The sequence below is a fragment of the Crinia signifera genome, chromosome 5, assembly GCF_055691185.1.
Source record: "Crinia signifera chromosome 5, ASM5569118v1, whole genome shotgun sequence".
NCBI lineage: Eukaryota > Metazoa > Chordata > Amphibia > Anura > Myobatrachidae > Crinia > Crinia signifera.
The window spans coordinates 291,595,688-291,621,316 of NC_139221.1; the positions used below are offsets into that span (position 1 = coordinate 291,595,688).

The 25,629-nt window shown below is 44.7% G+C and overlaps 2 protein-coding genes across 6 annotated transcripts in view; both read left to right on the forward strand.

Moving 5' to 3' along the window:
- Positions 1-14,579, forward strand: part of ARHGAP21 (Rho GTPase activating protein 21) — a 155,989-nt gene extending 141,410 nt beyond the window's left edge. For all 5 annotated transcript variants that reach the window (XM_083189263.1, XM_083189261.1, XM_083189264.1 and 2 more), the window contains 3 exons: positions 3,110-3,141; positions 9,244-9,880; positions 12,755-14,579. In XM_083189263.1, the coding sequence (XP_083045389.1) occupies positions 3,110-3,141; positions 9,244-9,880; positions 12,755-13,614 (1,529 nt within the window). In that variant the 3' untranslated portion in view covers positions 13,615-14,579. The remainder of the gene's footprint in view (positions 1-3,109; positions 3,142-9,243; positions 9,881-12,754) is intronic.
- Positions 14,580-24,340: 9,761 nt separating this feature from the next.
- On the forward strand, positions 24,341-24,822 carry TOMM6 (translocase of outer mitochondrial membrane 6). Its single transcript, XM_083186390.1, is given in 2 exon segments — positions 24,341-24,629; positions 24,632-24,822. Coding segments are annotated over 2 exon segments (192 nt in total). The 5' UTR covers positions 24,341-24,508; the 3' UTR covers positions 24,703-24,822.
- Positions 24,823-25,629: the final 807 nt, after the last annotated feature.

Here is a 25,629-nt window from a genome sequence, read left to right on the forward strand (position 1 = left end):
GCATATTTTTATTCATCATAATGACCTGTAATGTTTATCTTTATGTAGGAAATATCTATTTTTACACAACATTTTTAATTTGCATCTATATAACAAATGTGAGCGGCGCTGGCATTTTTGGTGGATATTTTGCACATCGCTCACAGAGATGTTGGCACTCAAAAGGATCAGGTATTACCTTGGTATGCGATCATTAGGTCAATAGTCGAAAGGTTGACCACTATTGGTCGACACATGACAAAGATTGACATGCATTAGGTTGACATGAGTTTTTCGTGATTTTTTTTAATTTTCTGACAAAAAAAATTGTTCATACTTTACCACCCCAGTAGGCATAGAGCGAGAACATAACACTGTGCCAAGCGCAGCGAGACACTGTGCCCAAAGCCTGGCGAGGGAAGGTGTTACACTATAACAGTGTCCGTGTCGGCACAGACACCCAAAACATTTTTTTAAAGACTCATGTCGACCTTTTTCCATCTCGGCCTTTTGACCATGTTGATCTAATGCATGTCGACCTTCCGCCTGTCCACCAATAGGGGTCAACCTTTTGACCGTCCACTTAGACACCGTCGACCTAATGATCCACACCCATAATCTTAACCCTTTTGGATCACTAGTTCTTTGTAAGATATACGTCATTTAATCCGTTTGGTTATTGGGACTCATGTATCCAGATAGTATAAAGAAATGTCTCTAGTCTATAATATATCTATTGGCCAGAAGGGTCTAATATCCCGGCATGGTTGTGTTATCTTATCAGACTCAGCGCGCGGATCCTCCGTGCAAAGATGATCAACTTAGACCAGATCGGTCTAAGATAAAGACGTTTGCATTGTAGGGAGCAATAAGCATAACCAAATACACCTTTCAAGACCAACTGTTTAAAGTCCCCGTCAAACATTTAATTTGTTTTTCCAACTTGGTGCCTTCGGATCATAAGGGGAGATCCCCAGGTAGATTTGTTAATGGTTGATAAGGGTAAAGTGGTATCGGCGCATGTTATGTGTGGTGATACCGCTTCTCCCCTATGTATGAAGGAGAAGATGTAATGACATCCAGATGCCTGCAGCTATTGATTTACACAGCTGCGGGTATTCTTGCCCCACCTCCACAAAGAGGCGAAGCAGGAAGTGCTGTTACGGTATCACCCCCTCAGGTCCCTGCAAGTCCATGGAGTAGCCCCCGGAACAGTTGGAGATTAGTCACGTCGCTGATTTCCCCTCTGCCCCATAGAAGTGTGTGGAAAAATCAGAAGCGTTTGGCTAGAATAATATATATATACTGCACAGACATACAACACGGTGCCTCCACATTGACTATTGACTTATCACCATAGTGCTTAAGGCAGTTTGCAGTTCTTTTCACTTAGGCCTTTCGTAGGAGTTTAATTTGCCGTTTCGTCGTTGTATTTCATGATGAATGTTTTTTTCTTTTATTGAAGGGTCCCTTTAACCAAATGCGTAATGTTACAACACACAAAGCCATGTGGTTTTCTCAATTCAAAGTGTAGCTGCCTCCTGCACACACTGGAGACTGACGTTCTGCGGGCTGGACCCGTATTGTGCCATCAGTTCACTGTTACCTAGTGACAGGACTGAGGCATATGAGGCACTTGTCCTCACGTGTGTCAGTGATGTCACTAGTTACCTCTGAGTTGATTGGTTCTAATTTCATGGTTATTAGTTCAGCCCACAAAATGACGACTTCCTAGGTGAGGCTGGGACCGCTACACTGTGAAGATTCAGGGGTGTAATCAAAGCTACGACATGTGTACTAAAGTTCCTCTTCCTTTTGTTTTTTCACTTGCAACCTATTCCTTGGCTAAGTACTAGTATCACGTGCTCTCTTAGCTAACTTTCCCTACCTGCTGTTGCACTAACCAAGCATGTTGTACCCCACCCCCAAAATGATCCCTTTATCTCTACGTAGATATTGTTTATTTTTAGTTCCAAGGGCTTTCGTTTTGTTTTACTGCCTTTTACTGAACCAAGATATTTATACTGATGTTGAAACAGGCGAAATGGGAGGAGTCTATCACACAGTGATGTCACTAGTGGATTCTATGATGTCAGTGATGGACAGCTGGAACTGTAGGAAGAAGGACGATTGCTGTCCCCATTGTAGCTGCCTTGTCTGCAGAAATCCCCGTTTTTTGTGAATGGACATTACCGACTATTTTTATTTTTTATTTATTTTTTACAAAAAAATATATGAAAGTCTTGAGAAAATCTGCACTGTACAATGTGTTTTTCCTGCTCAGCCTATTGTAAACAGATCAATGTCACTTTCTTAAAGTCTTTCTGCCATTTCTTGTTATTTCTGAAGCAGACCCTGAGGAGAGATAGCATGGTATGGTCTACTAGTCTTACTAGTCACAAGCATTAGCCATGTGTTCATAGGGGGAGTTGCATGGGGCTTTAGCTCTTGTATTCTGATAACCTACGCATAAAAATCTACTTCCAATTGATGTGGTAGAGCGTCCAGCTGGCCCCCTTCTGCTCTCTTTACTCTCGTCTAGCCTCTGTTTCCTCTACCCCTATAATTATTTGGTGTTCATTACTCATTCCATTACAGCAGTAGCAAAGTGTGGTTCTGTATCTTCCTTATGATATGGTCATGCTGAACCATCGACCGCACACTGGCTCTGCAACCCTAAAAGAATTGCAACTTCCGTTCCTCTGTGTATTTTCAATATCAGGGTTCCGGACTCCCAGCCCAGACCTAGAGTAGCCTGTCTGTTTGGTGTTTAATTTCCGTGACCATTTAAAGTTTTGCCAGCCTCCCGCTGATCCGTGTGCTTACTAGACGAGTCTTTCAAACATCAGTGTCTGTTTTTTTTGTTTTTTTATTTTGGAGTACAGGGTTCCTTGCCATTCCTCTCATTGAGCTGGTTCTGCCTACAATTCACAGCATCCTTTCATGGCGGTGGCTTTCTGTGGTGAAGCTTGCATCTTTTGTGAGCTATGACTATCCCCTTTCTTTTCTGCTTTAACACATTTTTGTTGTGTGCTTGTCCTTTCCATGAAGCCTAGCATTATCTGTCGCCATTGTGTCTCTCGCTTGTGCGCCACTGACAACGTGTTTTGTTTATTTGTTTTTTTTGCAGATTCCGCTACTAGTGACTCGGCAAAATCTAAAGTAAGTAGCAATTCTCTCCTCTCGCGCGGACTTTTCAGCTTCGGATGTCTGGGTAGGCCCTACACATACCAGCATGCTGTGCTGCTGTTAGCGCATGCGAAGACTGCATGCTGGGATGTGTATTTCCACAGCGGACCATGCGCCACATGTTGACTACCTCGTTTTTTTTCTGTTTTTTTTTTCTTTTATTAATATAAAAGAACTAAAATAAAATCGTAACAAACCCAAACCATAATGTTGCATATAAACAGAGCTTCATTATACATTTAAGAAAATAGCACAAGGGGGGAGTGTTACTGGGACTGGTGTGCTCACCCTCTAGTGGACTTCCCGTCTGGGTACCTTATTCTCATTTACCAACAGGGTTAAAAAAAATGACCACTTAAAAGGAAGGGGGAAAAAAAGTATATGATTCATTGACTTGACCGTGGCGATACCATTTTGTTCTTTAAATCACTAAAGGCCGGATGTATCAAGCTTCAAAAAGCGATAAAGTGGAGAGTGATAAATAACCAGCCAATCAGCTCCTAACTTCTTATTTTTCAAACCAATCCTGTGACATGGCAGTTAGGAGCGTATTGGCTGGCTGTTTATCACTCTCCACTTTATCACTTTTTGAAGCTTGAACCAGTTTCCTACACTCACAGAAATTATGATAAAAATGAACCATAGTGTGTGTGTGTGTGTGTGTATATGTATATGTGTGTATGTATATGTATATATATATATATATATATATATACAGGGGCGGATTGGGGACTAAAAGTGGCCCTGGAAATTTCCTGGAAGTGGCCTCATGTAGGCGGCAACAAATCAATAATAGGTGGAGCCAGCATAACAATAGACGGCATTACTACATCACTATTCTTAGATACACCGATGACAGGCAAGACTAAAGCATCAATAGTGTCTGGAACTATACAGCACACATTGCAGCACCCTTTGACTGATTTGGCACACTTAACAGCACCCTTGCAATAAGAAAAAAAATATATCTTTTTTTCTCTTTTAATTAAAAATAAAATAAAAAGCCAGCTCCCCTGGACTGATACGGCACACATGGAGCACCCCTGGAATTATATAACACACCTAGCAGCACCCCTGAAATTATACAGCACACATTGTAGCACCCCTTGACTGATATGGCACACTGATAACAGCAAACTTGCAGTAAGAAAAAAAAACAACAACATTATTTTAATTAAAAAAAAAGACAGCTGCCCTGGACTGATACGGCACACATGGCAGCACCCCTGGACTGATACGGCACACATGGAGGAACCAGTCAGACACAAAGAGAAATATGTTTAGGGATGCCGAAGAGCCATTAATACACCGCCACCCTCATACATACATACATTTATACACCACCATCCTCATACATACATACATTAATACACCGCCACCCTCATACATACATACATTTATACACCGCCACCCTCATACATGCATACATTTATACACCGCCACCCTCATACACACATTTCTACACCGCCACCCTCATAAATACATTTCTACACCGCCACCCTCATACATACATACATTTCTACGCCACCGTCATACATACATACATTTATACACCGCCACCCTCATACATACATACCGCCACCCTCATACATACATACATACATACATTTATACACCGCTGCCCTCATACATACATTTATACACCACCCCCTCATACATACATTTATACACCGCAACCCTCATACATACATACATACACCCTGCCGCTCTCATACACACATAGACCCTGCCGCTCTCATACATACACCCTGCCTCTCTCATACATACATACATACATACACCCTGCCTCTCTCATACATACATACACCCTGCCGCTCTCATACATACACCCTGTCGCTCTCATACATACATACACCCTGCCACTCTCATACATACACCCTGCCGCTCTCATACATACATACACCCTGCCGCTCTCATACATACATACACCCTGTTGCTCTCATACATACATACACCCTGCCTCTCTCATACATACATACACCCTGCCACTCTCATACATACATACACCCTGCCACTCTCATACATACATACACCCTGCCTCTCTCATACATACATACATACACCCTGCCACTCTCATACATACACCCTGTCGCTCTCATACACACATACACCCTGTCGCTCTCATACATACATACACCCTGCCTCTCTCATACATACATACACCCTGCCACTCTCATACATACATACACCCTGCCGCTCTCATACATACATACACCCTGCCGCTCTCATACATACATACACCCTGCCGCTCTCATACATACATCCTTCCGCTCTCATACATACATACACCCTGCCGCTCACATACATACATACACCCTGCCACTCTCATACATACATACACCCTGCCGCTCTCATACATACATACACCCTGCCGCTCTCATACATACATCCTTCCGCTCTCATACATACATACACCCTGCCGCTCTCATACATACATACACCCTGCCGCTCTCATACATACACCCTGTCGATCTCATACATACATACACCCTGCCGCTCTCATACATACATCCTTCCGCTCTCATACATACATACACCCTGCCGCTCTCATACATACATACACCCTGCCGCTCTCATACATGCATACACCCTGTCGCTCTCATACATACATACACCCTGTCGCTCTCATACACACATACACCCTGTCGCTCTCATACACACATACACCCTGTCGCTCTCATACACACAAACACCCTGCCGCTCTCATACACACATACACCCTGCCGCTCTCATACACACATACACCCTGTCGCTCTCATACACGCATACACCCTGTCACTCTCATACACACATACACCCTGTCGCTCTCATACACACAAACACCCTGTCGCTCTCATACACACATACACCCTGTCGCTCTCATACACACAAACACCCTGCCGCTCTCATACACACATACACCCGGTCCGTGCCGCTCTCATACACACAAACACCCTGTCGCTCTCATACACACAAACACCCTGTCGCTCTCATACACACAAACACCCTGTCGCTCTCATACACACAAACACCCTGTCGCTCTCATACACACAAACACCCTGTCGCTCTCATACACACATACACCCTGCTGCTCTCATACATACATACACCCTGCCGCTCTCATACATATATACATACACCCTGCCGCTCTCATATATACACCCTGTCGCTCTCATACACACATACACCCTGCCGCTCTCATACATACATACATACACACACCCTGCCGCTCTCATACATACACCCTGTCGCTCTCATACACACATACACCCTGTCGCTCTCATACATATATACATACACTCTGCCACTCTCATTCATACATACATCCTGCCGCTCTCATACATACATACATACACACACCCTGCCGCTCTCATACATATATACATACACCCTGCCGATCTCATACATACACCCTGCCGCTCTCATACATACATACACCCTGTCGCTCTCATATATAAATACACCCTGTTGCACATACCACCACTTTTATACATACATACACTGCTGCTCTCATACATATATACATACACAGATGGTGTCATATATATACATACATGCACCCACCGCCACTCTCATCATACATATATATGCAAACATACACGGCCTCTCATATATCCATCCAATCATACGACACACCTCCTCCAGCTCCTTAAATATATACAACCCCCCACCCTCCCGAGTCCCCAACAATACAACAAATCCCCAGTGCAGCCCCATACGCAATTGCAAACACCAACTCCCTCTTCTCCCCCCCCCCCCACCCCTTATTATTACAAACTATAGTGCGGCGCCATATGAGTATAGTAATCCCCCACCCCACTGGCCACCACATTCACACTGACACCACCTGCCCAGGGTGGTGACTTCATCAGCCACCACTACTCCGGGGCGGGCCTCAGTTCGCAGAAAGGGCTCATTACTGTTACCGCTGGAAGCCTGCAGTGCTACCATCTTCCTGCTTCTTATTGCACTGCCGCTGCTGCTTCTTCCGATGGGGCACTGCTTCCGGCTCCTTAGTCCCGCTGGACTGTTCGGTGAGTCGGAGCTTCTGCCGCGGGGGCAGCAGTGGAACCTGCTGTGCCTTCTGTGTACTGTACTGACTGCACACAGGAACCCGGGCCGCAGTGTGGCGCACATCAAAAATGTGCAGTGACAGGTCGCTCTCGCTTGATAAATTGCGGGCCCCCAAAAACGGCCGGGGCCGGCCCAAATAGCTGAAAATGGGACTGGCCTGGGGGGCAATTGTCACCCGGCCCAGCCCGCCACTGGGTGTCAAGCAGAGCAAGAGACAGTGTCAGAGAGTGAGACAGAATGAAAAAGGATGTTAAGAGGGAGGGAGAGGGAGAGGGAGAGGGAGAGGGAGAGGGAGAGGGAGAGGGAGAGGGAGAGGGAGAGGGAGAGGGAGAGGGAGAGGGAGAGGGAGAGGGAGAGGGAGAGGAGAGGGAGAGGGAGAGGGAGAGGAGAGAGAGAGGAGAGAGAGAGAGAGAGAGAGAGAGAGAGAGAGAGAGAGAGAGAGAGAGAGAGAGAGAGAGAGAGAGAGAGAGAGAGAGAGAGAGAGAGAGAGAGAGGTATAGAGTGGGGCATGGAAAGAGAGTGAAAAAGACAGGAGAGAGAGATAACCAGTAGTTAGAGTGGGGAGGGGGAATGGAGAAAACAGAGGAGAGTAGGGGATTTAAAAGTCTTGAGACATCACTTTATGTACCATATATTTACAAAGATTCCCTCCCCCTCCTCCTCCTCCGCAGTACTTGAGTGATTTGTGTCCTCTTTCTGTTCTGAATTTGTACGCTGCGCAGTGTGTACCTGTCCTGAAGCAGTGGCAGAGAGTTCCTATTCAGCAGGCTCACGATTACTGGGTCTTCACCACGTTTCCTCACCAGAGCAAGCACCTTGCCAGCGTCAGCGGGGTGATCATCATCACGGGAGTGCGGCGCTGCTCTGCTGGTGGGGTGCGCACTGGAGTGCTGCGCTGCTCTGCTGGTGGGGTGCGCACTGGAGTGCGACGCTGCTGGTGGGGTGCGACGCTGGTCTGCTGGTGGGGTGCGCACTGGAGTGCGACGCTGCTGGTGGGATCAGCGTGTGATGATGAGGTCAGCATAGCCGGGGACCACGCTGCTGGTGGGGTGATCATGCTTGCTGGGGAGTTGCGTAGAGCCGGGCGGCCCCGCCTCCTCTGACTGGCTAGAGCAGGGGTGGCCAACCTGCTGCTCATTAAGGAGAGAGACGCAGATTGGCCACCCCTGCTCTATGCAGTCAGAGAAGGCGGGGCCGCCCGGGGACACGGGCTCGGGCTGCTGCCTGCCACCGCGTACAAACAAAGTGTAATGACTCAGGGTCCCGGCCGCAATTCGGCCTCAATCTAATCGGCCTCCCGGGAAACTTCCCGGTCAGTTTAATGGCCAATCCGCCCCTGTATATATATATATATATATATACACACACACACACACTTACTTAAGAAAGAGCTGGCATCAACACCTGTAGAGAGGTAAAGTGGAGAGAGATCGTACTAGCCAATCCGCTCCTGTCCCTTTAAAGGCTCTATTTAAAAAATGAGAGGAGCAGTTAGTACTTTATCTCTCTCCAAGTGATGATTCTTTCCAGCACATGTAGGCTCTTCGTGGAGTTTTATAATGTATTTCCTAGAGCATAGTTCTCACGTAGTATTTACTTAAATGTCTGGTTGCTCTACATACGCCATACGCCCCCCTGCCTTGCGCTGGTAAGCTTTGCCCAAGGTTGTCCTATAAAGTTTATAGAGATGTACGGCCGGTTTCACACACTCCGGCTCTTGCCGGACGGTGAAATCCCGCACGGCCAGGGAGCCGTGCCGCACACATTAGTTGTGAATGGACACTATTGTGTCCATTCACACGGGACGGCCACGACCCGGCCGCACGGTTGCAGCCGGATCCCGCCACTGGAAGGGACGGCTGCCGGGCTGTGGCCATCCCTTCCATGATAAACTAGTGTGTGCGGCACGACTCCCTGGCAGGAGCCGGAGTGTGTGAAACCAGCCTAAGTGTTAGTATACGAGTTAGATTCTGTAACTGGACCTGAAGACACATATGACCTGTGTTCCTTTACCTTTTGCAGGGTTCTTGGGGATCTGGAAAAGATCAGTATAGCAGGGAGTTGCTAGTGGCCTCCATCTTTGCTGCTGCCAGCCGACATCGTAAGAAACCAAAAGACAAGCCCCAGCTGAGCAGCTCAGAGGATGAACTGGATAATGTGTTTTACAGGAAAGACCTCTCTCCTGTGGACGCCCGAAAGCCAGAGAGTAGCAAATTGCCATCTGTATCAGCTGCACAAGTGCCTCTAAAACCCAAAGCACGGACACAGAAAAACGCAGAAAGCCACAGCAAGACTAATCCGAGCGCATACACGGACGATAAACTGAGAGAGGACAGTACGCCTTCCGACGAGCCAACGTCTCCTCCAAAACACACTACATCCTCCGATCTGAGACTGGCTGTGCCGTCTGATACTGACCCAATGCTCACCTGCCTGGAGAGCATGGCTGACTCACACACTGTACATTGCACTTCATCCCAGGCCTCTGCGCACAGACCAAAACCAAGAATCATCATCACCCCTGAGGGAACAGCCAGTGACTCTCTGTCCGCGGATATGATCTCCATCACCTCTGACTACTCCACAGCATCGTCATACTTGGTTGGGCTGGAACCAAACCAGATAAGTCATGAGGTTCAGTCTGTGGCAGACAGCAAAGGTGAGGAAGCTAGTGACAAACGTATCCATGTGTCCGTGAAAAGGTTCTTTCCTACCGAGTAGTTGTCATGGTGACAAAACTACTTTTAAGATGAAAATAAGCCACTTGATTCATTATCAATATTCATTCCTAAGTGGTCTGGGGTCTTATTTGAAATGCTCTTTGTTCTTGTCTATCATGATCCTAACTGCCGCTTTATCTTATATCATGGCCCCAAACCCAGTGAGGATGTTCAAACTGCTCATCCGAGCGCTGTGGTTGGGCAGACACACCATGTTCTGTACTGAAAAGTCATATGCATGAGCCTTTCCTGATATACAGATATAGCCACACTCATCAGAGCTGTGGCCTGTTCCAGGAGCAGCAGGGGACTGAAGACTTGCACCCAGGTCTCATTAAAAAGCATTAGCCAACGAACAGCGTATGTAGGTCGAGGGTGCGACTTGCTGCACCAAGCGGCCATATAGCAGCTCCAAAAAGCATGTCTGTATCCATATATAGTCATCCGCTAGCAGGAATGATTATTCTTTCTGTGTATCTAGCAAACACTTGTGTCAGCATTAATCCACCTTCACAACATGCGGGATTCCAAACCACTTTTCATACTATAATCTGCACTGGAGCACTATAATGCTTTTTTTCTTTGGCATCTGCAAGAAAATGCTTACACGGTGTTGGAATAATACGGAAGCCCAATAAGATGTATCTTTTTGAAAAATGAAAAAAAAAAAACTGCCGGGTTATTGAGTGGACCTCAGTTTTTTATTTCACAAATGACAGAAGAGATCTGGGCATTAGAATCCCTTCCCCCATCTAGAGAAATCTTTAGGAAAGGAAGGATATTGTTCCCTTACACCACAGCACAATACCCAATCCAGAGAAGATAGGTCTAGCTAAGGCCACGTTGTTTCTCTCATTTTTGGGGAGCCTAGACGATGAAGCATTATATGATTATAATCACAGCTATGTATTGTGGATCAGGTTACTGGCTTCTTTGAAGCCAATTTTCTTAAAAGTCCACTTTAACTTGCACAATGCCGACTGATTATAATCCTTGTTCTCCACCTACAAAATATCGATGGGATGTGCCCTTTTCTTACTTGTGATGCAGCCAATCATCTTATCCATACTCTCCTCTCCAGCCTCTACTAATGCAGCCTCCTACCATCCCAATATGACCCATTCCAGAAGGGACAAAGTGCTCTGCAAGCTGGATCTTAATCACTCGGCAATATTGACCTTACACATGGAGCTAGGTGGGGTCATTTTCTAAGTGATCTAGTCAGATCACAAAGAAAATGGGCTGAAATCGCCCCGTGTGTAGGGGTCATAACACTTCATTTGCTGAAGCATCTCACAGAGCACGGCCGCATGGACCTTTTACCAACTTGTGCTCTCGTCTTTGATAGAAACAAAGATTTTGACAAATAAGAACCATTTGGCCATCTAGTCGGCCCCTCACACTGCTACTAGCAAGGCTGCTCTTGCAGTCTCCTGGCATGCGCGATCACTCAGCGGTACAGTATGTATCAAGCATACTAGAGGGTAGAGTAGTTTCCCATTGCAACTAGTCGATTTGTAGTATTCCTCCAGTACAGTCTATAAAAAGGTAGTTCATTGGCTGCTATGGACAACCAATCACCTAGAGAAACCAAGTTAATTTAAAGTAGCAAAGTTGCCTACAGCAACCAATCAGCTTCTGACATTTCTCTAGCTCAGCCTTTGAAAGAAGTTAATAGGTTGTTTTATGCGACTACTTTTCTATATCTCTCTCCGAAGTTAGATACATCTCCCCTCCAGGGAGGACATTGATTACAAGATTAAATGCTATACATTGCTCCTAATTTTTTTTCCGCATGTTCTGTTGGTGGTGTTCTGGCTTTCAGTCCATTTACCCTCGCTTGATTTTCTTCGCAATACAGGTTGAGTATCCCTTATCCAAAATGGTCGGAACCAGAAGAATTTTGGATAACAGATTATTCCGTATTTTGGAATATTTTTATATTTGAATGAGGTAGCTTGCATAAATGTTGTTATAAGCACATCAAACACATGAAATACACACAAATATATTTTATTTGTGCATGAAATAAGTTTTTAAAACATGAAACAAAGTTTTTGTACAATGTCAGGCACTGAATTTAAATGCCAAGCAAGTGTCCTTGCACATATTTAGTGCCAGTTACATGTTATTTCTCCAAAATTTGGAGACTATGGTTTTTGGAATAATTTAGATAACAGATATTTGGATAAGGGATACTCAACCTGCACTGCTTTGTTGCCGACATGCTAACCCAGAGATAATGCTTCTTCAGAAAGAATAAATGTCTTGTTGATTTTTTTTCTTTATTTTATAGTTGTATTGGATTTTTAGTTATGCAGAATATGCAACAACAAAGCATAAAAAAAATTGAAGATCTACAAACAAGATATAAAATGTAATGTCTACCATGTCAAAAATGGTGTTACATTGTAAGAATTAGTCACCAAGAATTATGAACGATGGTAGACATAACACCTAAACGTGTTGATAAGGACAAGATGGGGGTTAGAGACCCAGGGTGACAGAGCCGCTACAAGAGGACTTGTGTACCCACTTATTTACATTTCAGTTTGAGCAAAATACCACCAGCCCATTATCAGAAACGGCACAACAGAACTTCGCAATACAAAAACCGAGAAAGGTGCTCAACCAAGTCTTCTGAAATCTTATGTGCTGAAATAGGCTTTTTGGCTTGACCTAAGCCACAGCATATTAGGTCACCTCTGTAAATGTGAAAGGTTGCAGGATATAGTGTACTGTACATGTCAGTATGAATAGATCACACATATAATGTTCACTTAATTCTATATCTTATTTTTTTTCCCCTTTAGATGGAAGTGCCAGCTGCACAGAGGACAGCACAACTCCCCGGTTGGACAGCAGACGATTTAGCTCTCATAAACTTATAGAATGTGATACTTTATCAAGAAAAAAGTCTACACGACAAAAAACAGACAGCGAATGTTCCACTGATGGAAAGCGCGACGCAACCACCGCTTCATCTAATGTTGTGGAGGTAACCAAGAAAGAAGCACCATCCGACTTAGACTTGTCCGTAAAAAATGAACCGGAAAAGCAGGATCTTGGCTGGAGGATTAAAATAACAGATAGGCTTAAACTGCGTATGAAAGCGTCTGCAGACGACATGTTTGGGACCGGAAACGAGAAAGAACGTGCCGCCGAAAACCGCAAGAAAAAAAATATAAGGCGGAGGCACACGCTAGGGGGACAGAGAGATTTTGCTGAAATAAGCTTTTTAAATTCTTGGAAAATCAATGAACCAGCACAGGGGGGTAGAGAGGCTGAACTTTCTGCCATGGATCGGTTGAAGCCAAAGTGTCCATCGCAAGACCTCTCGATCTCAGAGTGGCTTGCCCGAGAACGTTTACGCACTAGCACATCGGAACTCAGTGCAGAAAATCCAGAGGAGCTGGTTTTAGAGCACACTAAATTAACAGACTCATCAACGCCAAATTCTCATACGTCTCTTTCGTCACAAGTCCACATAGCCACACCCAGCGGCATAGTCGAAAACATATCCCACCTGACGTCCCTACAATCAGCGGATACACTAAATGGAGAGAGCTACCAGAGCAAAAACAAGAATAACTTTAGCCCTGCTGTTGACGCTCACCCCCATAAACTTTCTGGTACTCGGGTGGCCAGATCCCGATTTTACCAGTACCTTTAAATGGTTTCCACCGAAGCTTCATGTCCAAGATAGGCAACGCAAATCTACCTAGCGGTTGCTGATGGGGCTTGTATTGTAGTATGAGGACAGTTGGCAAGCAAAAGGTCTTTAGTAAAAATCCAGTTTATTGTATATCGTTCTGTGCCTGAATTATTTTTTATTTTACTTTCCTGCAGCCTACGTGAGGGCTGAATTCATTCATTGGCCCTGTGGAAAGTCTTCAGAGTGGCCAAAACAAACAAAAACAAAAACCCACGACTCCTTCTTGATGGAAGTGCTTGTAAAATCTGAACAAATCGTTTGCTTAACTTTGTGCATACATGGTTTCTTTAACCGCGGGTTTTCTCGTTAGCAGACATTCAACATGTAACAATGTCCGTTTTTTGTTTAGTCGCGAAGAAAAGTGCCTCATGAATTCATCTGGTGTGCTAGGGTGCCATATTGTTACGCGCTAATTAGAGGAACCTACTGTGAACAAATAGAGCATTTTATCAGTTTCCAGATTTCATTAAATTTTACAGATTTTAACAGGTGGACTCAGTGCTTCCATTCGTTATGCATTCCGGTAAATTCTGCAAGTTTTATAAACCAAGTTTTAATACAGTTTATTATTTGTTTTCTTTTTGTTTGTTTTTTAGTTTTATGTGACTTGAATTTTTAATCTTTCTGTAAGATACGTTAACTTATGTACATATACATTGTGTATCTACCGATACCAGATTTGATATAAATGTTGTAAGATAGGCATGTAGATAGTACATCCTGGGTGGAACTGGTTTCTTTCATTGGAAATAGTATAATTCTGCATGAAGCTCTCGTACCACCGTGTACCATGCCTGTGTGCATACCCACTTTAAACACTGGAAATAAAATTAATTTTGGTGATTTATTTTTTTAAGTACTTCAAATGTAATTTAAATTATAGGGTAAAAAAAACTAATATTAAAGGTTGGATGAGCACTTTCTGTTACCATTTTCTTTTTCTCAGAAAATAATTATTAGTTGTTACATTTTTCTTCTGTAATTGTCTGAGATTACTGGTGCAATTTAAGGGTTGTTTTGGTTCATACATTGATTTTTTTAATTCAACTCATCACCCACCTCTCCAAAATTAACATAGCAGTGCTAATTGAACCACCAAAGTTCTGGCGTACCCACCACTACTAGAGCTGCATTGGATTTAAAAGAATATAATCCAATTTATGTTTAGTGCTGCCATGTATAAGCCAGTTATAGTGCCCATCCTTCTCGTCTACCGCCGCTTTCTTCTAAGGGTTTCAGGAAGCAAACTGCTGTAGGAACTTAGCAATGTTCATTAAAATTCATAAACGTTTGTATGCAATGCCTTGGGTTGTTTTTTTCAATCCAGGTGTCCCAAAAAAGTTAATTCAACCATGCCAGTTGGGCAACCTGCCAATACTGTCCCCCAAACGGTGGTTATAGTATCAGCTAATATATTAAATCACATTTGCATTGATACCTGTTGATACTGTTATGGATCCACCGATAGCACAGTGTATACAAGTGCTGGTAGTTAATCTGTTTTAGTGGTAGAAATAGACTTATTTGGAGTTTGGCCCAGAAGGGTGTACTATGTTACTTCAACATTCACTTGTCTACCTGATGCACATGGTCAAAGTTTCAACATGTCCAGTGACCATATTGTCATTCATCATGTCTACATGGATGGCATGATAAAATAATGACCCATACAAACTAGACAATATTGGTCACAATATGTTTCTGAACGATATTGTGAACAATATCGTCCAGTGTGTACACTGTGCATCATTAAGGATGCACGCTCCCACACGTCGTTAACGGCACCCTCTCTAGTCCAAGCATGTTCGGACAAGGGAGGACATCGCCAACGACAGCCATGCTGCAGCATGACCATCATTTCCCCCCTGCCATCAGCCGCCACCAATATCTGCGTTGGCGGGATCGTGCTAGTGTGTACGGAGCTTAAAATACCTGGTGGCCCAGGAGGCACTTAATTGGTCGCAGCATCTCCTTGGTCGCAGTATTATGGTAAGTGGCCGCTTCACCACCACCCTTCATCCACCCCAAAAAACGACTGTTGGTTTCTAACCCAAACTGTCTCCATTCTGAGACTGTTGATATTTCACATGGCCACGTTTCAGATGACAACATTCTAACGGAGTGATATGGTGCCTTTTGACACGTTGGACAATGTCAACATTCCAGTGGTTCACGTGGTCAATGTGGACCATGTAACCCAGAAACATGTGCAACTCTCTCCTTAAACAACTATATCAAGTGTTAAGGTTAAACTATGATTGGAAACCATGAAATGACCAACATCCTGTACACAACCCACTGTAGTGAGTTGTATATCTGACACCAAGATGCCTACAGTTTTAAAATGTGAATATTGCTCTTCAGATGTTCTTCCTAAGGTACAGTGGGATCAGTATGAAAGCCCGGCGGTCGGATTCCCGACCACCACAATGCCGACAAGGGGGGACCGTGGATCGCCTCCCCCCCTTACGCTTCAATATCTATTATTCCTAACCCGTTCTCCTTGAAAAATCTTTAAAAACACATGAGCAATGTGTTTGTGTGGACTTTTTTTATGTGCTAATATTTGTGCTTTTATGGACACAATATACACACGCAGTATTGTTGCGTGTAAATAAACTTGTTTATTTTTTACCAACAAAAGGGTAAAATCTTTTTAACCAACTGAGCGCCCTACATCCACAGTTCCTAACCTGTACTTCCCATAAACAGCATCTTCCCATGAAGAATCCTTGGATGCTAAGGAGGTTTTTACTGAATCTTAATCGCCATTAAGACAATCTCTTGTAAACATGTGTTGGTGGTTTCTTGTTACCACAAAGTATGGCAGCCAACGTTCTCTTCCCCAGCAGATCACCAGAGCCAGATCTGCCATGTTGGCATTGGATCTGTTGCTAATGTGTGCGATTAAGGCATCAGGTTTTCAAAGATTATACCCTGTAAAATGTTTGCCCATTTTTAACCATGCAGCAAAACAACGCAAGAGCTACAACACTAATATGTCTGCAATTGCATCAGAGGTAGTAACCGAGGGTGTTTCCATCAAATCAGTCACTGGGACACCTGAATGCCTCTAATAGGCCCTTTAACATAAGAGCAAGTAATCACACAGGGTAAGTCATAGCTTGGGACGTTAGGAGTCTAGTTATAAAGGGTCAGCTTTAATTTATTAGCAGCGTTATACCGGCGTTAAACCAAAGGAAACCAGAAGGCAAACAACATACTGATATTACTGCTGAAGGACTGCATTATAACCACAACACTCCGGAACATCATGTGGCTTCCTCACCTTTGCCATGAGAACACCTGGACGAGGCCCACCACCCCTACGGCTGAGAACATCAGGACTACCCCCAGCCCTACCCCTCATGGTGAGCATGGAGCTGGGAGGGGAAGCACCAGGGCCAGCCTATATAGCAACACTTCCCCCATCAGTTGCTTTTAAAGGTGTGTCAGTCCCCTGAAAAGGTGTGTTCATGTCTTTCACAACTCCATGGAAGTTATTATCCAAAATGCTGCACCACTCCTGCATTATGCTTACTGTGTGCTCAAGGGTTTCTTTTGTATGTGCCTTGTCTGTTACTGTACCACCAACATCCTCTGTATTATGTGCATTGTTTTTTAATGTCTGTAAAGTACCTTGAGTCCTGTTGGAGAAAGTGCGCTATATAAATTAAGCTTACTTACTATAGCAAACTACTGGGAAAAAGCTGAAAGCTATATAAAATAACCATCAGTTCTGCTTAGTATTGTGCATGAAGTTTGGCAGGGATATGCATCTCCATGAAATTTGGTTACTAAATGTAAGGGTACATGTAATGTGTTCTTATCCAACAGTTAAAATATATATTTTTTGAGGGGAAAAAAATCATACAATTGATCCATCTGCCCTCCTGTTTAATACAAAAGCTGTTACCCCCTAGGTCTCGCTTACAAAGCTTCTGCTTCTAGGACTGTATCATGCTCCTGCCACATACCAGTGGCGTAAGTATGAATTGGGCGCCCCCCCGCCGTTAATGGGGGGCGCCCCCCACCCGCAGCCTTACCTGTCTTGCTGGTCCCGTCCCGGCTCCCTTGCTGGCTTCATTCTTCTGCTAGTGAGACGGACCAACACAAAATGTCCGCCCCCATACAGCAGACAGTTTCAGAGAACTGTCTGCTATATGGGGCGGACATTTTATTGGAAATGTATGGGAGCAAATGACAATCAAAAAATTGTTCCCAAATGCTTGAAAACAGACAGTGATCAGTCAGACAAATTGTTTAAATCATTCTGATATAACAAATTTATCAAAGCATATATTTTTTTCTGTTTTCCTGCATTTGGGTGGAAATTTTTGATTGTCGTATGCTCCCGTACATTTCCAGGTTTTTGTTCCCACCAGATAGATTGGACAGATAAATCTGTACGTGTGTACACACCTTTACTGTTATGTTGCACTATTATAAAGTTCCTACCCAGGCAGTGCTGGGTTTATTACCGTGGTATGGAGGAAATGACATATTATACCAGGCAGGGTGGTATTGTGGCCATTTACAGTGGGCAGATATTGGGAGAGGGGATATTTATGTGAAATAGGAAAGGTTGAACTAATACAGCAGAATAGAGGCGGGCTTATTACAGTGAGTAGGGAACAAATGTTTCTGGGGTGGGAGCAGATGGGCCGTTGCATTGGACTGGGAGAGGTGGGCATATTACAGTTGACTAGAAAAGTATAGCGATCGGCAGTGCCAGATTAAGCCTTTGGGGGGCCCGGGGTACTTTAGACCGGGGGGCCCCCTTGCACTTGTCATTACTGGCCGCACACTGCATGGGAGAAAATTATACTGTCAAAACACAGAGTAAACTTGGTTAATGGTTAACTGCAGGGGATATATATATACATTTATATATATATATATATTAATATATATATATATACACACACACACACACCACATGAAAAGCCTGTGTTTGTCCCTCTGCCCCTTACTCTGGAGGAGACCTCACAGTCCTATTGCTGCCTCTGATTAAAAACCCTCCCATGACTAAGCTGCTGCTGCTGTTCTCCATGGACCTGAGAAGCATGTAATGAGCTCCACCAATCAGAGCTCAGCACAAACTTCTCAGCCTCTGTCCTCTGGTGCAAAGTGTCAGGGGACTTAGTCAAGTCCCAGAAATGCACTGCACACTTGTGCAATCAGTGTGCCTTGGCTCCCGATGTTCAGCACCATAAATCATTGTCACATTGGCAGATAGGTGAAGCTGCAGCACTACCCCACCCATGGACAAAACCTTTAGCTAAAAACAAAAAATACAAAACAAATCAATTTTTTTTTTTTAAATACATGCCAAACACAGGGGGCCCCTAACTAGAGGGGGGCCCAGGGGCACTGACCCCTTGTGCCTCCATTATAATCCGGCCCTGGCGATCGGGTCTATGAGGAGGTCTTGTGGAGATGTTCCCATGGCTTGGAGTCATTGGGCTGGAGGAGGCGGGAATAGTACACTTGGCTGGGTAAGTGAAGCCATAGGGCCATTACAGAAGACTAGCACTGGTGAGAATATTATCAGGGCTGTAAGGAGCAATAGTGATATTATAGCGGTCTTGGAACATATTGAGGGGTGAGGATATACAGTGTGTAAGTGGAGAGAACCACAAAGGAGGGGGTTTATTGTGACTGATTCCTTTACATGGGTAATATGAAATACAGAAGCTTATAGAAACAAGTGGGGCTACATATTTATGCTGTGTACACACTGCTGCAATTAGTCATGAAATCGCTGGCAAAATGGTCGCTCAGTGACCATATTGCCAGTTATTTCATGTGCAGCCAGCGATAAATGACAGGGAGCGCGCTCCCGCGGCCAGCCCTTTATGGTCGCTGGTCGCAGGAGCTTGCTCCTCCGATTCTCCCCCAAAATTGCAGGTCGCTGGTGCACAAAGCACTGTGCACCAGCGACAAGCGACAGCTACTAGTTCAGCGCCGGCCGTTTCACCGCCCACCCGCCGTGTTACCGCCCACCCGCCTTGTCACCGCCCACCCGCCGTGTCACGGAGCCAGCCCCTGCTTCTTCATTACCTCCGCTCTGTTTCTCTGCCCGCGCTTACAGCAGCATCTCCCCCCATCAGCACGCTAGTCCTGCACAGCCGCACTATCCAGTAAGTGCATAGGCTGTAGTAGAGGGCATTGGTGTTGGGCAGCATGATTATGTTCATGCTGCCCATCGATGGTGATTTGCACCATCGGTGGGCAGCATGAGCATTACCATGCTGCCCCACACCAATACTATGTGACATAAAAAAAAATGAAGGGGCATTGGTGTCCGGCAGCATGATTATGTTCATGCTGCCCATCGATGGTGATTTGCACCATCGGTGGGCAGCATGAGCATTACCATGCTGCCCCACACCAATACTATGTGACATAAAAAAAAAATGAAGGGGCATTGGTGTACGGCAGCATGATTATGTTCATGCTGCCCATCGATGGTGATTTGCACCATCGGTGGGCAGCATGAGCATTACCATGCTGCCCCACACCAATAGTACGTGGCATCAAATAAAATGAAGGGGCATTGGTGTACGGCAGCATGATTATGTTCATGCTGCCCATCGATGGTGATTTGCACCATCGGTGGGCAGCATGAGCATTACCATGCTGCCCCACACCAATAGTACGTGGCATCAAATAAAATGAAGGGGCATTGGTGTACGGCAGCATGATTATGTTCATGCTGCCCATCGATGGTGATTTGCACCATCGGTGGGCAGCATGAGCATTACCATGCTGCCCCACACCAATAGTACGTGGCATCAAATAAAATGAAGGGGCATTGGTGTACGGCAGCATGATTATGTTCATGCTGCCCATCGATGGTGATTTGCACCATCGGTGGGCAGCATGAGCATTACCATGCTGCCCCACACCAATAGTACGTGGCATCAAATAAAATTTTACTTTTACTCCCTTCCAGAAGGACTTCCCACAACCCATGTCAATCATAAATGAATTTAAATAGAGGGTAAAAAAAATCTAGTCAAAATTGCAAGCAATTTTCAGGGAAAATTGCTGGTCCCTCTGAAAAACTGGAAACTGAGCAATATATTGCTGAGAAAAATATTGCGAAGATATATTGCAAGTACACTGAGCAATATATTACTCAGCAATATATTGCTAGCAATATATCTCCCCCGTGTGTACACACCTTATAGTTGGAAGCTGCCTGCAATATTTTGAATGTTCTTCACAATGTCCTAGCTCTTCACAGACAGGCCTATTTATTAAACATGGATGCTGTTGATTTAATGTTGGTGCTGGTTTGGGGGAGGGAGGCGTAGAAAGCTCACTTCCTGTAGGCCGTAGCGTAATTCCTGTATCTTGCCCTTTATCTAAACGGAGCCCAACATTCCGGAATCCAAACAAACCGGAGCAGGTAAGAAAAATCAGGGCAGTCTGTTACGTAGGAATTGTATTTTCTCATATTAAACTTTATTTAATAAGCTTAGAGGTAAATTTACTAAAGCTTCTGATAATTAAAAAAAGTGATGTTGCCCATAGCGACCATTCAGATTCTGGCTATTATTTATCTATTGCATCCTAGAAAATGATGGAATCTGGTTGCTATGGACAATATCACTTCATTCAGAAAATGTACCCCTCAGTCTCTGTGATTTTAATCTTCCTGTGAACTTGCCTTTTAAATGCTGCATATCTGTCCTATGAGCTGAATGGTTATTTATAACCATTGCAATTTTGTAAGCAGGAGTAGTTTCTGAACTAACCTGGTTGTTGGGGATTCGATTCGGGTCGAGGTACAGTGTGAAACCATTTCGACCAATCCGGCAATTAGACCCAGGTTATAAAAAGGGGTTATACCCAGGTCGTCCTCTGTATTAGGGGCACCCTGGGTTTAATGGGGAAGCGCCAAACCTGGGATTACAATGTGGAAGGGGTATTAGAAAGGGGCTTCAAAATGTTGGGGCTTTATAGTATGTATTACAGTGCAGGCAGACACACCGCCTGTAGTAGTGCACTTACTGTAAGAATCCCTCTGATGATAAATGTGAGGATGATGGTGCGATAGACCTGCCTCCGGTCCAAAAATAAGGTCAAAATGTTATTTACCTAGCATCGCATCTCTGGGCCTTTTGGATTCGGACTTCAAGTCTCATTGAAATCAATGGGCTGACTGCAGACTGGCTAAGAACCAGTCTCACTGCCAATAGATCCCGGCATTCTTGTTCCCATAAGCTGCTAGAGCGCTGCAGAGAGTGAGATACAAACCAGGCATGGCAGGCACAGAGAGGAGCGCTGTGTACACTGCAGCACTCCATCACTCATCATCCTCCTCTGCAAATGCGCAACTGGGAAAAACACCACGCCATCTATCGTCAACACATTAACCCACTGCGATTAGATACAACGCCGCCAAAGCAAAAGTCTCTTTTTAGTTTGGGTACACTTTATACATTTAATATTATAGAGTTTATAACTGGGTCAGGGCCTTTGGAGGGGTGGGTGTGGTCTAAGTGTGGAAGGGGTGTGGACTAGGCCATCGATGGTTTCAGCTCCGGGCTCCACTCCCCACATGGCATCTATCCAGTGAGCACTGGGCAGAGCAGTGGCTTTATCTGGCTCTCCCAACTGTACACTCAGGAGTGGGACAGTGTCCAATTATCGGGACTGTCTAGCTGTAGTTGGGATAGTTGGGAGGGGGGAGTTTTCCAGCAAAATGTTACTCTTATCTGGCCTCTGTTGCAGATGGTACATGTTTAAAAGTGTCCACACAATCTAGTACAAAATGCAGGTGGCAAGGGTGTGTACAGCATGTACCTTTTTAAGTATATGCAAAACAGCCAGTATTTACCCTGCATGCACAATACGTGTATTGCAACTGCTTCTGATCAAAGTGCCCTTTTTTTTTTTTGATGCTTTGCTGTCTGCTGTAATTGGCCGCCATATTTGGAATTGCCATAACAAAAACTATAGCCGAGGTCTCTGCATTAACCTGGGGTAACGAACAGGAACTAGCGGACACCTGCAGTTGTTCTCCTCGGACATGTGACGCGGTGCACCAGGCAGCCGCCACAGCAGCACGTGTGCCGGACAGTTGACGCTGGATGAGACGGGTTTAGAGCCACGCTGCTGTGCGTAGATCTCATTGTGAGTTCCTGTGGGGTAGATTTATTAAGCTCGGTGAAGTGATAAAGTGTCTGGTTTTTATCACCAGCCAATCAGCTCCTACCTGTCATTTTTCAAACCAAGCCTGTAACTTCACAGTCAGGAGCTGATTCGCTGGTGATAACACTTTATCACTTCACCGAGCTTAATAAATCTGCCCCAGTGTTCATTACTCACTGATAGATCAGGACCAGAGAACCTGCCACTAGCGCAGAGCGTTATGCTGGGGTCTGGGAGATTCGCACATTGGCCGTGGTACAGCTATTTATTACCAGGGAAATGTTACTGACGTTCTGTAACCATGCGTTATCACTGCTGCGATAGGTCCTGTGATACTGCCGCAATTCACCAATGCTCCATGTCCGGCGAAGTCCGCTGGTGTCTTCCTTATTATGCACTGGTTGTTGGTTGCTGGGAAGGGAGAGGGGAGATGCATTGGAAAAAGCTATTATCCTTTTCCCTGTGCGGTAATCCAGGGGTTAGTGGAAATCGAAAAGAAAAATACTCTTGCCAGGCAAAACTATATATAGTAAAAATCAAATCAAAATCTGATTGAATCGAATTCCACATTTGTGTGTACACACCGTTAGAGTTGTGCTGCCAGGCTGCAGTACATAAAATAGGGGTGATACTCCCCAACAAGGTGTAAATGTGGGAGACTGCGCTGAAGGTTACAATACTATTTTTTGTATTTACTCACCATATTTAATATTGTACCCTTCAGCGCAGTCTTTCTTACAACGTTATGCGTAGAAGAACACTGATTACAAGTAACTGCAGAATCTAAAGGAGGCTGAAGTTAGCTTCTTTTTCACTTCTTCAGCCTCATAGAATCTAATGGGTTACTTGACTCATTGAAAGGCAGTATCTGTATTGTCACTTGGATTTTTCCTCATAGGTCCTGAGACAGCAGAAATCCTACCTGTAGTAAATTGTGCGTGTGGTCCTCGCAGCTGATGGATTCGGGTAGCGCCACCAGTTGTGGGATTAACCTCTTCAGTGGTGTGTTTTTTTTGGGAGCGCTCTCCACGGCGAAGGTTTTGTTTGGAGAGCACTCAATAAAAAAACACTGCTGAGTGTCCCAGGGCTGGGCAAGCGTGGCTGTTCAGTATATCAGCCGCTGCCCCCGGCAACCTGGCCATGTGTGGCTTGACATTAGCAAGGTCACACAGCCAGGAGGAAGAAGCCGGAGCCAGGCAGCCACATTGGGGCAGTGGCTGAAGCTGAGCTGCCTGGAGCCAAGGAGGGGGAGACAGTGGCAATCCTGGAAATTTTCCGGGAATGCCAGTGTTAGCACTGAAGAATAGCCCAGAAATTTTTCCGGGATTACCACTGAAGGGGTTAATCCTCCGGTGATGAATGTTCTACTATTATGCAAAGTGACACCACCAGTTCCCAAACCGTCCTCAAGGCACCACAACAGTCCAGGTTTTAATGGATATACTTAAAACCTGTATGGTCTCGAACCCTGCTATAGGTACATTTTTTTTTTTGCTTGATGTTTCTTTGCATGAGCTATATCCACCCAGACATCCAGTTGTTCCCAAGATGCACACCTGACAGGAAATGTAATGTACCGTGGCACTGCACACAATATACCTGACCCGCCCATCGTACATTTCCCATGTTTTGAAGGCACATCGTTGGCTAAACAGAAAATCATGTAGAGTTCTTCCATCAGGAGGTGATGGGGCCCGGTAGTGTGGAAAAGGCAGCAGGGGCTCCTGCAAGTGGCTGGATCTGTACAGCGTATCGCTTTATCACCGATAGGAATGACTTTCGCCGGAACCTTCTGGTGAACCTGGGACTATTGCTGCTGGCATCTGGGCTGCAATAAACATGACTGACATTGATCTCATGGCACCGCAGCCAACCATATAAAGGAAAGGGATTCAGGCGTCAGCTTTATTCAGACATGCACAAGCACACAATCAATGCAACAGCAACTTTCCATAATGAAGTGTCTGGGTGATCAAAAGCGGAGAATGGACCAATAGAATGCATCCACTGTGGGAATGTTAAGCCTGCACTCATTATTAAAAAAAATAAAGTAGGTTTTTTTTAATAAACTTATTTTATAGTATTTTTTCTCATGATGGGACTTTTTCAGGAAACCATTACTACATGGCTATTATATATAGTGTATGTAGGCAGGTACCATAAATCAGTGGTTCTCAAATTCGGTCCTCAGGACCCCACACAGTTTACAATTCTAGGTCACCGGAACCAGGTGCGCTGATTACTGACAGACACATTTTAAAAGATCCACAAGTGGAGCTTATTATTTCACTTGATTCTGTGAGGAGACCAGCAAATATGCAGTGTGACCGACTTTGAGAACCTGTGCCATATATGAAATGAGTGAGCAGGATGATGCATCATTTATAAATCGATGGAAGGGTGTTTTACATGTATGTAAATCTCAGAAAACAAAGAAAGCTCAACTGTATTTGTTTGCTATATGCACAACCAGCTACTATTTTCCCTTCTTGTGAAAATAAAAATGGATGTAATGCCCCTCTTGCTCTGCAACATGGTTTGTTCCTGGGCACATTGCTAGTTCAATGGTTCCCAAACACAGTACTCAAGGCAGAAGGAAAATGAAGTTGACACAGAGCTAAATTTCATAGTGTAATACTTCCCTTGTTGGGTGTTGTTGTCTTAAGGCCCCCATACACTAGCCGATTTTGGTCAGATTTAGGCCAGATCAGTCGGATCTGGCCTAAATCGGACCAAAATCGGCTAGTTTTGATGTCCCCTCAGATCCGATGCGCGGTCCCGTGAGCATCGGATCTGCGTCGGGTGGTC